General features: G+C 28.7%; 1 protein-coding gene across 3 annotated transcripts in view; it reads right to left on the minus strand.

The window, feature by feature from the left end:
* Positions 1-5556: 5556 nt before the first annotated feature.
* Kap-alpha1 (karyopherin alpha1) overlaps positions 5557-18515 on the minus strand; it is a 76454-nt gene continuing 63495 nt past the window's right edge. For all 3 annotated transcript variants that reach the window (XM_075361459.1, XM_075361458.1, XM_075361460.1), the window contains 3 exons: positions 15244-15403; positions 9294-9478; positions 5557-7056 (listed from right to left, as the gene is read on the minus strand). In XM_075361459.1, the coding sequence (XP_075217574.1) occupies positions 9294-9478; positions 15244-15403 (345 nt within the window). In that variant the 3' untranslated portion in view covers positions 5557-7056. The remainder of the gene's footprint in view (positions 7057-9293; positions 9479-15243; positions 15404-18515) is intronic.

An 18515-nucleotide genomic window follows, 5' to 3' on the forward strand; every position in this document is an offset into this window, starting at 1 on the left:
CTAGATTATATTTATAATTCATATTTATTTTTTTATATCAATATAGCGGTTCAGTGGTGCCATTTAAGAACTTACTAACTACAGATGTAGATTGCCTACTACATTAATACCTTCTTTTCTTCTATTATGTTTTTATTCATATACTAATGATTTCAAGTGGTTCTACAGGCAGTAATCCAGAGGTGTAAGCCAGGTGACCTTGAAGGCAATTTGATAGGTCTGCCACATCCAATCGACTTATTTAAAAGTTGCATTAAAGTGTTTAAATCCTAGAGAAAAATGTAGAGTTGCTCCATCATGTAAAAAATCATCTGCCTTCTTGTTATCATAGGTACATCTCAATAGACATAGAAAAGTTTTCTGCAAAAAATTAAATTACAAACCACCTGAAACAATCTCATTGAAAATAAATAGTCCCAATATTTTGCTGCCTATAATATTGCAATAAACATTTAAGAGGAACTTGTGTTGGTATCCAATTTCAATGGTACGATGTGGATTTTCTTGAATCCTTATGACTTTTTTTAATTAAAAATCCTTTTTGAGTAAATACAGCTCCATCAATAACAAAATAGAAACTATTGCCCAAAATCCAGCGATAAAAATTTAAACATACAGGAAGATCTCTTAATAGGTGCATTTCATATTTTTTGTACATAAAAAGCTTGGAGTCTTTTAAAAATGTTCACCTTACCTTAGTGTTAAACCAGAACAATAAAAAATTCTTCGGGTACTGTTGCCCAGGTTATGCTCAATGTGCTGAACTATGTTTTCTTTTTCTCAAACAGGATGTTCTACTGTTCAGCATTATATAATATGGAGAGGACTGGTATGTAACCACCGAAATACCAATACAAAGGTTCTATGACCTGGCTCCTATTCAAAAATCTTTTAATTATATTCTTGTTTATAGCTTGTGTGTTTCTAGCAGAACTCAAACAAAAATAATGTCTATGTATTCTTCATTAGAAAATCTATAAGACACTGTTAGATAATGATATGCGCATACGCACATGTACACACACTATTCCATTCACTTATTTAAATATTTATTGATCTTTAAATGCAATAAAAAAAAATAAATTCATAAACAAACATTATTTTTTTTAATTTTATACTTCTTTTGTTTTGCAATATGAAAATTTTGAAATGTGTAATACTTAGTTAAAATCTGCCATGTTTTGATATAATTTTTTTTTTCATCTTTGGAATTCTTACTTTGTGTTTAGTTTCTGTAGACTTTATTCATTCCATTTTACTCAGAATCAATTTTTTTTTAAACTTTTAAATGTTTATTACAAATTTAACAAACACCAAACTGAAAAGTGTTTTTCTATCCCAATCATTTGTTTTTATCTACACTTCTTGAAAACTACTAAACACACAGTACTGGGGACCTACTGTTTCAATTTTTCAGGCCAGATTTCATACAAAACCACTAAATTTATTCCTTAATTTGGGTCCAAAGAATTGCAGTCTGGCTTAATTTTACCAAAGGCACAGAAATCAGACCAAAATCTTTTGCTAGCCGACACTCACTAACAAAGCATTTTCAATCTACATTCATGTAAACTTTCTTCTTCATTTTCACCAGTAGAACAGGTCCTTAAAGTCTGTTACATTCTTTGTGAAATCACCATGTACCTAAAATGCTGATTTTCCCTTTGTTTTCCTACTGTCCACCATTTTGTGTTTGTTAATGAAAAATTTATATCAAAATCAGATTGAGGAATCATATTAATGTTTAATATACACATTTATATGAACATTCTCTAATAAATAAAAGTTACAGTGCAAACACATTCATAAATACTAAAGTGACAGCTATGTCAATTTTTCAATCCTTTTTATCTCTTTAAGCATTTGATTGTGTACAAAATGTCAACTTAAGTTTTGAAAATTGGTTGCTAAATAACTAACACAAGAAAGAACATGTATGACAATTTTCTACAAGATTTCATCTCTTCCTTTATTAAATCAGTACTTTTATTTATTGTGTTATTAATTATTTTGATTTATTAATACTATTTTTTAATGAGTTTCAAAGTAAGCAATAATTTTTTCAAGATACGTATTAAAAAATATTTACCTTGCAACAATCCAACAATCCTTGCAACCACCTTCTTACAATCCAACAATTTTATTTTCAAAACAATAATTAAGATCATTTTAAAATTACTCTTTATTTTTAAAATGACAATAATTATTGATTTTTTTTTAAGTCAATAAAAGGATATGTGCACAGCAACCACCATTAGAAATTACATAAGATTCTACTCTTCTTCCAAGGCTTACACACTCAAAAATTCCTAGAGTATTCTGTATTTTATTAAATCTAGTCAGAATTCTCAGATTTAGGTACTAGAATAAACAATATTTTTTAAATGATGTCAAAGCATAAAGTCAAAAGGATTTAAATCAGGTGATCTGGCAGGCCTGTGACAATATTGACCCACCACAACCTATACACATTTTTCATGTAAAATTTCACACAGAATCTGTTATGTGACTGAAAATTTCACACAGAATCTGTTATGTGACTGAAATGTGCTGGAGAGCACATCATGGTAAAACCACATTTACTCTTACCTTCAGAGACAGGTCTTCCAACAAATCTGGAAGATTTTCTATCATATGGTTGAGGTAATTTTCTCCATTTAGACAGTTTGGTAAAATCACAGGACCCAATAAATAGTCGTTTAAGGTATGCCCATATAGGTAAAATCATTGTTGATGGCTGCTCTGGTAAAAAGTATGAGGATTCTCTTCACTCCAAAAATTCTAGTTGTGAATGTTTACAACACCATTCTACTGAAACAATCTTTATTTGCAAATAGAATGCTAACAGAGAAGAATTCAATAATCTTTCTTCAAAACCAATTCAGAAAGCCAGTCTACAAGGGTAACCATCTACTGTCAACCCTTATTCAAGCTGAAAGTGGCAAGGGTAATGATGGTTACCATTTAAAATTTCTGCTGTTACCAAAGTCATTGTTCTTTCACTGGGTGGGGGGGGGGGGAGATTCTTCAGTACAAATTAGAATACATTCTTCTAAATCAACAGTTTCTGTATTTTTTGGTCTTCCTTGGTCATGATTCACTGGCCTAAATGAACTCCTAAGCTTCTTTAAATTTTAAAGAAGTCGCATTATGAAGTCTTTCAAAGGTTTTTTGTTTACCACATGTCTATGTTAGAGAATCTGTTTTAAGTCTTCTTGCCTCAGTCCTGTTGCAATTAGCTAAACCATGCATTTAATGGTTAATGGTTGCACTTAATGTATGTGCATATCAAATGTTCCCTATAAAGAATACTTTGAATATTTATGTAATAATAAAACTAATTAAAAGCTAAATAATGTTATTTAGATAATGTCAAACAAGCACATACACATAATCTAATCAGTAAGTATGATTTACTTTACAATCATATGACTTTATTTAAAAATACAATACTAGTTTAAAGTTATATTTAAAATACTGTATAGATGAAGTTATCTCGTTTTTAAAAATTTATTTAATTTTTCCATTTTAAGTGCAGCACAGAGGAAAATAAAAAAGTTATTAAAATAATGTAATAATGTAATGAAGATTAATTTTGCAATTTTGTAGAAAAACTGGCCGCATCTTAGTTAATACTGATCATATACTAAACACAGTTATCATTTAGTTTATAATAAAATTGTCTTCAAGAACAGTAATTAATAGTAAATCAAATTTTAGCTTAATAAATCAAGTACCTTTCTTAACAAAGGAGATGAAATCTGGCAGACAATAATTATAAATTTTCTGTCCAGTTGGTTAATTGTCAATTACTGATTTCAAAGTTAAGGTGTTATTTTGTTCATAAAAAAATGCTTAACATTTTTACAAACAAAAATACATGATTAAGATGAGGATTACTGAGAAATAATAGACTGAAAAATTGACATGCATCATTTTTAAATTTGAGCATTTTCAGTAATTTTCTTATTTATTAAAGAAACGTTGTGACGAAAATGTGTTCCAAATATTATTGTAATTCCTCAATCCAATCTTGATATAAAGTTTCCATTAATAAACACAAAATAGTGAACAGGAGGAAACTGACATTTTTCGTAGGATATTTTTGTTCATTTTTTAGACACATAGAATCTGAAATGTATAGTCATCCCACTATTTTAGATATACCTATATACAGAGTGAGCGATATAAAACTGAACCCATAACATAACTGCTGCAGAATCAATATAGGTTGTCGGAATGCCATTTTATGAATGATACGGATAAGTTGGATAAGTTAAATAAGAAAAACAAAAGACGCAATTTAAATGTTGAATTTGCTTACCTTAATGTTACAAAAGATGTTCAAAATGACCACCCTGGACATCGATGCACTTTTACGCTCGACTGAACATATTGAGAGTTGTCTGACGCAAAACATTGTTGTCAATTGCATTGATTTCTCATTGAATGTTCACCTACAGTTCATCAATATTGTGGAGATTAGATTAGATTAGCCCCAAAGGAAAAAATCATAAGTAGACAATTCTATCTGTCCACCAACAATGTTTTCGAGAAGCCAGTTGCAATAATCAAGTCGTTTTGGTTTGTCCGTCTCCTTCAGTTGTTTCACAGTTGTGACACGGCACGGTTTCAATTTCAATTATGAAGAATTTTATGACAAAATGTGTATTTAACACCAGATTTTTGGGATAACTTGCGTAGTGATTTTTTTTAGACTGGCAGTAATTCTTTCAATATCGGCAATGGCCTGTGGAGTCCTAACGGAAGGTTGCCTACTTTGTTTTGCATTTGAAGCTGAACCTGTTGTACGGCCATTTTTTAACTAAATAATGTATGCTACTCTTCGCTGGGATACAGACATTCGGAAATTTTTCTATGACTACTTTACATGATTATTCAAATGATCCAGAATGAATGTAGGCCTCAACTATAGCTATTCTTGTAAGGCATTTTACATAAACACAACTCTGCATTCACAATACTGCACTGCAACAAAACATACACTGCACTGACACATAACCACCTGACAAGCAGCAGCAACAATCCATAGTAACATATACATCCATCCAATAGTCGTGCCAGTTGTACATGTCTTTCATAAATAGTGTTAAGTAGCGGTTTCATTATGGGTTCGGTTTTATGTTGCTCTCCCTGTATATTTCTGCATAAATATATAAATGATGCTGATGGTGAAAGTATTACTGAAATGGAATATCCTAATTAATGGTTGTTGGCATCTCTGGTATTATAATATTAATAAAAATACTTTTTAATATCATTTATTATTTGATAATAGGCTGAAAATGGTCAAAATTTTATTTTTATTCATGTAAAATTTTAGCACATGAATTAGCAGAAAGTGACTAGTACCCATTAAAATAAGACTGAAAAGAAGAAAAAATGTATTACCACATGAAAAAATTAAATTGTCATAAAAAAAAGTTAAAAATGAAAAAAATAAATGAAATAAAAATTGAAATTGAAAGGTAAATTTATCTTTTAAAATAATTTGTTGTAGATAAATGACATCTCATAAGTAAAAATTACATTAAAAAAAAAAAATACTTTAAATATATTTTTATATTATATACATATGAACAATAGTTACAATAAAATAAGGAAATAATTTATAAATTAACAAAATAACAATAACTAAAAGTTCCTGTTTTAATCAATTACAACTAATATGCTCAAAAAAAATAAATAATTATCAGCAACAAGAAAAATAATACAACTGAACTTTTAACTAACAAATTAAATGTGAAATCAAGCAAATAATTTTTCATAAATGACTTGACCAGTAAAAGATAATGAAGCAAATCAAAACAAAATTAAAAAATTTTTTAATTCATGTATTTTTAAATATTTAGTTTTTTAACGAAACTTAAAGCTACATTAATGGAAATTATCAGTATGACAATCCTACACATTATTTTATTTTGAAATGATCTTTTAACTAATTTATTGTTATAAATTTTAATATATAGCTGAAATATAAATATATATATAAAAAAACAATACAAAATTATAACATTTGTTTAGTTACAATAAATAAATATTTTTTTTTTAATTAAAAAATTAGCAGAAAAATTATTAGCAATTTTTATTTTAACAATTACCATTATCATTCATTAAATAAACATTTTCTTACATTAACAGCAATTAGTATTGCTTGCTTTCAGATGAAACTAACAAAAATTAAGAAAACATAAAAATAAACTACAACAGTAAAAAATACATTCAAAAATTAGAAAAACCGTATTTGTTGAAACACACAATTACAAAAAAAAAGTTTACAACAATACAATAGTAACTAATATAAATAAGCACAAAAAATTGCAAATTAAGCTTGTACATAACAATATTACATTTTGTTTCAAATAAAATAATTCATTTAAACATTACAATAATACAGAAGGCTGCCTTCATACATATGCTGATTACTAGAATTACTTTTTTATGGGTCCTATTATTAAAATTTTAAACAAAATAAATGTTTGAAAACAAAGTGTACCATATATTATGCTGCTATAATTTTTTCCATTTTCTTCCGTTTATATAAAACAACTAACTCAAATCTGAAACAAAAGCAATCTGTTAGGTGATGTTAATAATACTTGAATGTTACTCTCTCATGAAGACTTTTAGAATTAAAAATGTTTTAGGAAATCAGTTTTTCCAATCGTAAAAAAACATAAATTGGTTATTCACTAGCTATTACTATTATTTATTCTTCTTCTTATTCTTCTTCAAGACAGAATGCTAATCATATCCTACATTTCATTAATAGTAAATCGCGTCACTTCATAATTACTGTGTGTATACTAAACATGACTTTCCATGGCTTTAATATTTTCACTATTTTATCGACTTATGAAATTACTGGCCGTCCATCAAACCGATAATCCTTTGAAATAAACATTTAGTCACAATGATAAACCGATACACACATTAGATAACTGTCTAATACTCAATAAAATATTCTTCTTTATTTCTTTCTCTTCTACTTAACTTATCCGGTAACTCACACACTTCATAAATGTCTATTATGTTCTAAAAAAAAGAATACATAAGAAAAAATTAACGTTGAAGAAGAGAATAAAACTAAGTAACTCAATTATAAAACTAAGTATTTGACTTACTTGAGTAAAAATTTAAGGGTCAAATCAAGTAAAAAGTTCAATAGTTATGGAATTATTTCTTTATTTAACCATACACTCTTATTTAGAAAATGGGATGCTAAATTATTCAAATACACAAGCGAATAAAATTTTAAAGACTTGTTTTAATGTATTATCTTAAACAGTAATTTTTAAATTACTAAAATTGGTAAAATACTTATTTAACTAGGTACAATTCCAGCTCTTAAAAAATTTATTAATATCAAATTAACATTACCTCCTTACAACCACGCAAAGGTTAATTTATTTTCATAAACAGTCAGCTTATGACTGTTTAATACTGACGACTCCTTAAAGCAAATGATTTCTTTAATAATGCACTAACCTCTGTTTTCTCATGTCAAATTACTAATTCCAAAACAAACAACCATTCTACTCTTAAAAGATCTGAATCAATACCCTCAACAAGACCTGACAAGTTAAGAACATATCCTAACAGATTTAGAAAAAATAATACTTTTAAATTTTCTGTTGAATTTACAAATGGCTATTAATTTCCTCTCTTTATCATTACAGTTGTAGACCATCATCCTGTTCTTTCTTGCACGACACTTATTTCTATTTTTATTTGTAACTGTACATAGATAATATTCCTTGCAATTGCTTAAAACTGTAACATTTGGATTTATCTGATTCAATAAATTTCCTGGAATCTGTTTTAAGCATATTACACCCGGTTTTGTCTTCAACTGTAATACAACCTGACCTCAGTCTATATTAGTCCATTTTTCACTTCAATCTATTCTTTCTTGATGATTGAATGCATCTAATATATTTAAAGATTTATTTCACTTTTAATTTTAAATCAAATTACTGAAAAACAATTGTCCAATTTTTTTTGTGATTTCCACTTATACATTTCAAGATACTTCCCTGAAAATGATAAACAGATATGGCAAATTATGTTACTCCTTTCTCTACCTCATTTCAGAGATAATTGAAAATCATCAATGTTAATTAATCCTTTTACTCCCATCATATTTCTGTCACTGTGGCAATAGAAATATTATGAAGTAAAATGGCTAATTCTTTTTCTTTAATGATAATCTGAATAATATTTATTATTCTCACAACTATGACGATAACGAATGCATCGGGGGTCCAGGGGATGGAGCCACCAGACTAGACAGTCGAACAAGGGAAGCATGTCCTGACCGGTTAGTATACATATAGATAGTATTAATGTTAAAATTATTAGTTTAAGTAGTAAAAAAATAATACATCATGTAAAGAGTATTAAATTAAAAAATTTCAATTAACAGCAAACTCTAATAATAATAATACTTAGCCCTTTGAATAGAGAAATTTAAATGTATTTACTTCTATGATAAAAAGTTTTTTTATTAATTTTTTAAGAGTTACATTAAAATTATTTATAATTTTTAATCTAATATTTCATAATCTTACGAATTCAGTTTCCAAAATGCAAATTTTTATAATTAGAATTTTTCTGTCAGTCTGTGCAAATGGTGAATCGGACACAAATAACTTCTGTACTTTATACATCTTATTTCTAAAATTATTTAGTTTAAGATTGCTAATGAAATCTGTTGAGAATAGATCATAGCATTATTCAGTGTATTAAAATATAAAACAAAAATTGAAATTCTAAGTATAGAGACCGCTTATGCTACTTTATAAATGTGCATAAATTAGTTGAAGAATAATGAGATATTTTCTCATACTGAAACCATTAAACTTTCCTTGCATAAAAACCAATTAACAAAACTGCCTAACTCTGGCCAGATAGTATTTATAAAATTGAGTATAACTTGCCAACAAGAAGTTCATAATATTTTCAAAATAAGTTGATATAATGAAAACAATTTTCTATTACCACATATCTGCTGTAGATAAAAATGATTGTATACAAAGCTCAGTACGATCTGAAACTTACTGCTAAAGTTTACTTAAAATAAAAAATAAATTAAAAATCGTTTAATATGTTATCTTACAGAAGAAAAAATATCACTGATCACAACAATAAACTAATTTAAATAAGATTCCAATATTTCAAATAAAAAAAATTTCCTATTTTATTAAATTGCAATCTATAAAAAACCCTGCTATAATATAACAGAATTTAATTAAAATGTAATACGAACTTACTTAAAAGTTGAAGCCACCCATTGGAACACTCTGATCTGTGTTGAACGCGAACTGATCTCCTTGCTGAGATGGTGCTACCCGTGCGTCTTCATCTTCACTTCCAAAGTAGCGCTCAATTATGTCAAATGCTTTATGATAAATATCCATATTTTCATGAGATTGCAGAAATTCAATTTTATCCAATCCTAATAAATAAAACAAAAACAAATATAAGAAATTAGAGTCAAAACAGGAAATGGAATATCAAAAGTAAAAAAAAAACCCTGATTACAACACAAATGGCTATTTTATTTTGACACATCTTAGGTACTATTACATTACACGCTTAACAGGAAGGATAAACAAAAAGGACACGTTTGAGAAGACCATAGTATGATAAATTACAATGAAATAAATAAAAATTGAGGAAAAACTAATACAAAATTCATACACTGGATCCTGGCCCACATCATTTAAAAAAAATTAAATATAACATTAATGCTCACATATAACATGAGCATTATTACTAGAACTTACCACTTCATTATGAATGTACAACTTAATACAATCATAGTACGTTTAGAAAGATATTTCATGCACTGCAATCTATTACACATTTATCAGCATGTGTAGTGATGAATGAGTCACATGTTCATCATTTTGATAAAGTAATTGTACAGCTTACGTTATGGTGTTAATCTATCATATGCCTTACATTTTCAAATGCTATTGCAGAATAAATTATTGTAGAATTATTAAACAGATTATTTTACCATACTCTAAAGTAAAATTAGATAAACTGAATTCTGCAAATTAATATCTGTCTGCACGCTACATTTTCATATTGTCAACATTCTAGATGTCACATGATGAAACTAGCATATTTTAGGAATGTATTCTAGATCAAAATACATGAAAAATTTAAAAATACATAATCTGCAGCTTTGTGTTTTTCAGTAATAACTTTCAGAAAGTCTCAAATTTAAAAATAGTATCTCAAATCTGTACACAAATATGTCTATGAAATGATACTCAAAAAAGAACTTTTTTTCTGTCCGAAGTAAATATAGTTTATTAAATTACCAATTATCTTAATAAAATCTGAAGAAAATTTAATTTTGAGCAAATTGACAACAATCTAAAATGATCAACAATCAACTTTTATTAAAAGAACCAAAAAATGGCAAAAAAATTATTCAATTGGCTAGTTAGTTATATTCAATTATTGGCAAGTAATGTACTGCTAACAGCTAAACATTTGCCATTTTGTTTGATGTATTAATTTTTTAAATATCAAGAAAATAACAAGATTAAAACATTTAGTTATTTTAGCTGTGGGGCCTAAAATAAATATATTTGGATTATAAAATAATAATTTAGCTTTACGATAATTTAGTGTAACTTATAATTGTCTACGATTGGTAACAAAGAAAAGCTGTTAATTTCATTCTTACCTGTAATCTATTAATTTAACATAACCAACTGTACCCTGAATGCAATATTACACAGGCCATTGAAAAAAGGTGCAGCAATTTAAAAAATTGTATCTCAAACTACTAGAAGTTTTTTTTTAAATTCACCAACTGAAAAAGTTTTTTTGCATACCTTAGACTGTTTCAATAAGAGCTCCTTTGGTTGCTCTACAAACATCCAGCCGATAATAGACTTCTGCCCAAGTTTGCTGGATCATCACATGCGTAACTGCGGCAATAGCAGCGGTCCACTGTCTTATATGTTGTACATCCCTGATTTTTTTTTCAATGTAGTTAATGTTTTTAATGCATCTTCACAGAAAAAAGTTCTATAGGTGTCAAATCTGGGGTACTCAGAGGCCAAAGCACAGGACCGGCCCTACCAATCCAACGATTAGGGAATCTTTCATAAAGAGCATGTAAACACCTAGGTTAAAGTGTGGGGGTGCACCATCTTGTTAAAAAATTACAGCAACATTACTTTCTTGTTCAATATGATCAACTTGTGGGAAAATTTAGTTATAGGGTGTCTAAATAAAAACAATGGACAAATTCATGATTGGACATCAAACTGCACCACAAGTTTATTTTTGGGGAATATCTGACATACTCAATAATTTTATTGGGTTGCTGAGATCCCTATATCCTACAATTATGCTGGTTGACAACCACTGGCATAGAAAAACACTGCATCCAGAAACACAACACGATTTTAAAAATGTTTCGTCATCATCAATGTTATTAATAAGCATTTTACTTGCGAATTCAACACATTTAGAATGATCTGTAGGTTTAAATTGATGTTTAAGCTGAATTTTTTAAGTGTGAAGGTGTAAACGCTTGTATAACACATTTTCAATAGCTGTCTTTGGAATTCTTAACTATAAATTTAGTATAGATTTTTTAGGGCTTCTTAAAGACTTTTAGTGCTAACCTTATTTGTGATTATTTTGCAAAAATTGCCAGGGGTGTTTTTATGTGAAACACATGTTTATATATAATCATATCTTGAGTGAATTTTAAGATTTGGCTTTAAACTTTATATTAATTAATTATATTTTGGTCAGAATAGACCAAAGAACGCAGATATTTTATCAGACATGTAACTTAAAAATCTACAGAAAATGAAAAATACTCTTCTTACAGGAAAATTAGTCATTTATTTCATTTTCAGCCCCTTCAATGGTAGAAAAAAAAACATTTACACAATATCAACTACACCACTAGAAAGAAAAAAAAAATTTTTTTATCTATATATAACATTTCAGTTATAATATGTATTATAAGTAAATTTTTTAAATCATAAATGAAACAATTCTTGCAAAGTACCATCACCTATGGGTGAACAAAATCTAAATTGTCAACTTATTATATAATTCAAAAACATGAACATATTAATTAATGTTAAAATAAAAATCAATAATATGCGTTCAGTTTAAATAAAAAAGAAAAGCAGTTAAAATAAACAGAACACAAATGCAAAAAATTACAGCATGACTGTAAACAAACAAGCAAGGCCAAGACAACTTATGGAACACCCAACATAACACGTTGACCGACATGGGATTTAATTAAATTGCATATATATGCTTTTGAAATTAAACTTATCTTAAAAAAAAAATATTTTTGTACAACATAAGATAATTCTAAACAGTTAGTTTGTAAAGCGCATTTCTGAAACATTCGTACAAGCAGACGCTGGCAACATTCACATAATTTACAGATTTCCGTTGGATGTTGGCACTAAAAGGGTTAAACAGCTTAGGTGTATACGCACAATTGCTTCATCACTTGTTCTGGGCCGTCTGGGGGGGACTTTGCTACTTCCATGTTGCCAGATTCCTTAAACTGCTCGTAACACTACCTAATGCTGTTTGCATGAGAGGGATCATTGTCACAAATACGCCACAAAGTCAGTTGAACAGTTTGTAACGGATTTATACTCTGCTAACCACAAAACACTCTGTGCTTTCTGCTAAACTATCACCATTGCACTGATTTATAGAGGCGCAGTGTGCATCAGCTCAAGGGCACATCTAAAACCACAGCCTTCTCAGCAATGGCTCAAGGTGTTTATAAAAAAAACCTGATATCCCAATTAAAACTTTATCTCAATTACAGAGGGAGGTATGATTTTTTTTATTGCTGCCGCCTTTTGCGATGACCCAGTCTATCTTTTGCACTACATACTTTTAGAATGCCATTCTAATTATCAAATAAAGAGAATGTTATATACATGTATGGTTTGTTTTTATAATGCAAATTCCTGGAATGAACATGGCCAAAGATTTCTGAATAGCAGAGTTCCTAATCACAAGTCCTTACCACTACCTTATTTATGTTCTAGGAAATGATCTCCAATAGTAGCTTGTTCTACTGAAAGCTTTGTAGATCTTATTGCTGAACAGGAATATATTATATTATTCAGATAATCCAATGAAGTAGTCTTCATATCAACGCAAGAAAAATTTCATTTTATATAGGGATAGTGTAATATGGGGAATGCTAAATAATAAAATTGTTTTTCCTTTTCATTTCCAAAACACTGAAAATAGCTTCTTGGTGATTTACTACCATTATACACAAAACATGGTGTTTAACAACCAAACATTATTCTATACGAAACATAATAAAAATGATCAACAAGTTAAAAAGTTACTATTAGGAAAATAAAAAATTTATATGAAATGTATGTATGATTTGTGCTGACATTAAAGGCAAATGTAATACGATTAAAATCATAGAAGCAACTTATTGAGCAAAAAGTTTTATTGCTTATATCAGGATGCTGCTTGATGAAAAACATTGGTCTTGTAAATATATATTTCTACTACTTAAAAATTAAAGTGAATAAAAAAACCACCATATGAATAAATAACAAACAGGCTTAAAATCAGCTCCTTAAGAATTACATACAAATCTGTCCCATCGCATTAAATACTGGAAGAACACCAGTTACAATATCTTTCAAATTACAAGTAACACATTATTATTCACTAAAGTAAGTAATTTAAGCAATAATTGGCTATTAAATTAACTCATTATGAGAAGTGGATGCAACAAGTAATTGATTAGTTTAATGAAAATTCTCAATCAGTCAAGCTTATTTTATGTAAATGTATATTTATTTATTTATTTATTTATTTATTTATTTATTTGTTTGTTTGTTTGTTTGTTTGTTTGTTTGTTTGTTTGTTTGTGTGTGTGTGTGTGTGTGTGTGTGTGTGTGTGTGTGTGTGTGTGTGTGTGTGTGTGTGCATGCACACACATTTTATGTGTATTCTTACACATTTGAGTGTAAGAAGAAAATATATTTGTAAACATTTCTTTTTTGTTTCATTAGCAACTTATTCATTTAGTTTTTAAAAGGTTTTTGTTAACAGATTTTAAATTCTTTTTTATTAATAATTTTCAGACCTCTGCAATGCAAGTCTATTTGGGAGCAGAAAAATCACTTAGAGCACTAATATAAGTTTTTCACAAAAACTACAGCAACTTTTCAAATCTTGAATTCAGATTTTTGTTGTTAAAAGTTCTGCAGTATCTGACCTCATAATTCAATCATTAAGAAAGCTAACAAAAAGATATTTCTCCTAGAAAATAGTAACCGTAAATTTTCTAATATGCCATCAATACTTATTAAAAAAGAATTATCTTCCTTGAAAAAAGACACTGGTCACTTCTGAGAACTCACAAATCTTAAACCTGCCCGTTAATTCTTCATCAGAATAGAACTTGATATTAAAAACAAATCAAGTCCAACATCATAAATTGTGTTATATATTGTAGTATTATCTAATCCACCTGTGTTAAGTGCATTATGTAAAACTCATAAAATGATCATGTACAGCATCAATAGTGTACATTCAACATGTGATTTTATGAACAAATATGAGCCATTTAGATCCTAAGAATCACTCTGAGGTAAATTTAAAAGAAATCTTAAATACTTGTTAGGTAAATTTATCTGGGGATTATATTAAAAATGCTTAACCAATGTTGCATAAAGTTCATAACAGATAAAATCTGGATAGCTGACTGATTTCCTTCCATTCTACATGAAAAGTCAATTTATTATGATACACATGCACATACACATACACATGCCCTTGCACACACACATTCAGATTTTTATTGCAATAAGACCACCAATAATTTTGTTAACATAATATTTTCTCCAACCAGTTTTCCAGCTTCTGCCAGATCAAGGTGATGTGTATGTGATTAGGTAAATGCAATTATTGCTACCAGTAAACATGTAATCTTAAATTCAGATCGATCACTTCTAAGATGAATTGTTAATTGAAACCCAACCAACAAAGAACACTGGTATCCACAGTAGCATTCAAATCCCAATAAAAGAAACTGCCTTTACAAGGACTCAAACCTTAGAACTCTTTTCATAAATCAGCTAAAATTTTGCAACAAGTTTAACCACTACACTAATCAGTCAGGTTAATTCTATTAATATACAACAAAAAAGAAAGAAAGAAACTGACCATAACATTCTTCAATAAGAACAGCATAAGGATTAACAGATCCTTGAGTTTTAGCATCTTGTTCACCTAATCTAAGAATATTTTCCAGTCCATTTAGGGCAACTTGAATAATGTTTGCATCCATTACACTAAGCAAGTCACATAATGGTTGAATACAACCCTGTAAACAGATAATTTCATAAAAATAAACATGAACTTTCTACTAAAAACTAAACTAGCATTTTCCTTACCGTTTAGAAAATTACCAAATTAGAAAAAAATCTGACAAGGTTGATCATTTTGCTTCAAAATTTTAAATTATGAAAAAATATTTTGGTATAATCATGAATTTCAATTAGGATTATGCAAATTATTATTGATATTTTTATTATAATTAATTTATATTATTTATTATTACACTTATTTTGCACACAACTGATAGAAATTCAAGGTTTATAAAAGAAAAAAAAGATTTAGTTTCACCCTTAAGCATACAGAACAACTAAATCACTCATTTCCAAACAAAATACACTGATTTTAAAAATTCTCAAACATCTTATCTGTAAAATCATTCCTCATATATTTAATCAAATTATTATAAATTTTTAACATTCCATTTAACAATATATTCAGAATAGAACATAATAAGAAAATAATTGAGGCCATTGACTTAAATATCTCCACTCAAACTGCTGGAAATCCCTTGGAATAGCTACTCAGTAGTGCAAACGGAGGGGGGGGGGGAGTTTTTTCTTTCAAAAAGTGGTCTTAAATCATCAGTTATACGAGTGTATCATTATGTTACAGGGATGTTTAATAATGAAATACACATTCTGCAATTTTTAACAGATTTGAAAAACAAGTAAACTGAATCCTAAAAATTCCCTTTTTAACCGACAAAAGAGTTTTAAAAAATTACCAAAACCGTATTTTTAATAAATGATTATTTTCTTGCATATTGTGGCTGCAACTCGATCAATGTTACACTGAAATGAAAGAAAAAAAATAGTAGAAAAATATAATTTATGTTTTTTAATATGTTTTCAATTTATTTTTTATTAAATCCTTAGTTTTCAGAATAATTATGTTTTTCAGCATGTTTTTTCAGAAAAGCATGTTTTTCAGAGGGAGGGAAACAAACTTGGAAAATTAAAAACCATCATTTTTTATAGAGTAAAAAAAAATACCAATTTGCAAAGAACTGTTAACGTCTATAACAGCATTAATAAATTTCTTTTATAAAACCAAACACTTGAAAGATATTTGGAAAAAGCCCACTTCTGCTATCCTTTAACTCCCTCACAGTCATTTATTATAAGCCACCCTATTTGGGCAAGCTATTCTGGAATCTTAAAAAAGTGAGCAAGTATAATCAGCAAACAAAACTAAATCAGTGCCACTTATTATTTCCTTCTCCAAATCATTTCTTTTATTATACAGGTGTACAAAAAAGAAAATCAGTGTTTTTTTTAAAGATATTTAATAATTAACTTTGACTTACAGTAATGAATCATAAATAAAATAATAAATAAATCATAAATAAAAAGTGCAACTCTTAAAAGGTTTTCTCTATAAATGTTCAATGTGTGGCACCTTTCATCATACACCATACATCCACCGATAGCTGAGTTTGTCCTATACTATAACCAGCATGTTTAAATCTGGTTATTTTAAATCTGGTTAATTTAAAGCAACAGCTGCTTCAATCCTGTGCTTCAGATTGGTAGAACAGTAGGTAGGTAGCTAGCAAAGGCACAAACACAAGATTTTTTGTGAAACCCTAAATGGAAAAATCACTTGGTCAGATTTGGTAATCTTGGAGGCCACCGCAAACAAGTTCTGTCATAAAGGTCCATGACTACTGATCCAGCATTTGGGAAAACATCATTCAACCAATCCTGGAATTATGCTAGGGAAGAGGTGCAGCATCTTGTTCCCAAATAAAATTCTACAGTCCATCTAGCAACTGAGGAAAATCATGTAGATAGCATATATAAATAAGCATCTCTTTTACTCTCTAGCGAAAAAGAATGATTCGTAAACTTACAGTTGGGATACTGCATAGAAAAAATTTAATTTTGGTTAGTCTCATTCACATTCCCACTTAGAGTTCACAGCAATTTTCTGATTCCTAAATACAGATATTATGCATGTCATTAATTCAAGTTCAATTGGAAGGTTGGCACATACTGCATAGTTTGTAAACTTCAGTCTGTAATAGCAGTACATGGTACAGACATGGTATGTAAGTGATTCTATATAAACACATTCCACAGTCATTACCAGTATTGGTGACTGGCCTTCATAACAGATATTTTTCAACTATGCAGGAAAGACTCCCTGACATGTTCAACATTTTTTCAGACCCCCTTGGTCATCCAACACTCATCCCTTTACACAGATATGTTATTGTCACCCAAGAGGATCATAAATAAACATTCTACAGAACGCATGTTGTACTGCAACTACAGATCCACATTTAGCAAGCTGCAAAACACAGAAGGCTTTTTGTTCAGGTGTGCTAGTGGCACTGTCAAGCAGAAAGATGCAGAATCAATCTACAGTGATACATACAACTATCCCAGGCCACCGTCCCTTTTGCTCTTTGATTCTAGCCTTAAATCAACCCTGTATTCATCATCCAAGAGATATAATAAATTAAAATCCTGATATTATTTTATATGCCTGCAGCACTATATGCATGAAGTGATAATTAAAATCATTTATAATTCAATATTCAATCAAGCACATTTAGATTAGATTAGCAGAATAGTGAAAGTAAAAGAATTTTTATCAGTAACTAATTTTTTTTCAGAAATGCATTACGATATTTCTTTTTTCCCCTTTAATCTTTTTTCTATTCTTTATTACTTATTTATTCACTTCTATCTACATATGTCTATAAACATAAGCATTTAATTTATACAGTACTATTTATCAGTTAATATAAAATTAATATTGTTAGGTATTCAATTATAAACAAACAGTAACTTCGGGTGTATTTTTCCAGATTTCACTGAATTAAGCAATCACAAGTAATTGAATTCCTTAAATAATAACTTCATGCATATTAATGATTTAATTGCCAATAACAACTTTAACAAAAGTCAGATCAAGCCTCCATGAGATGTGCCTGGATATATCCAGAAAAAATTGAGAGATTTGTCTGATGAACTGAATTAAAAAAAAACTTCATCTATAATCAAATCATACCCTATCACCTCACTAGATCACATCCAGAGTTGTAACTTAGGACCTAGTCCCACCACACATAACCACTTGACAGTCAACCA

Source organism: Lycorma delicatula, chromosome 3 (genome assembly GCF_047948215.1).
Source record: "Lycorma delicatula isolate Av1 chromosome 3, ASM4794821v1, whole genome shotgun sequence".
Classification (NCBI taxonomy): Eukaryota; Metazoa; Arthropoda; class Insecta; order Hemiptera; family Fulgoridae; genus Lycorma; species Lycorma delicatula.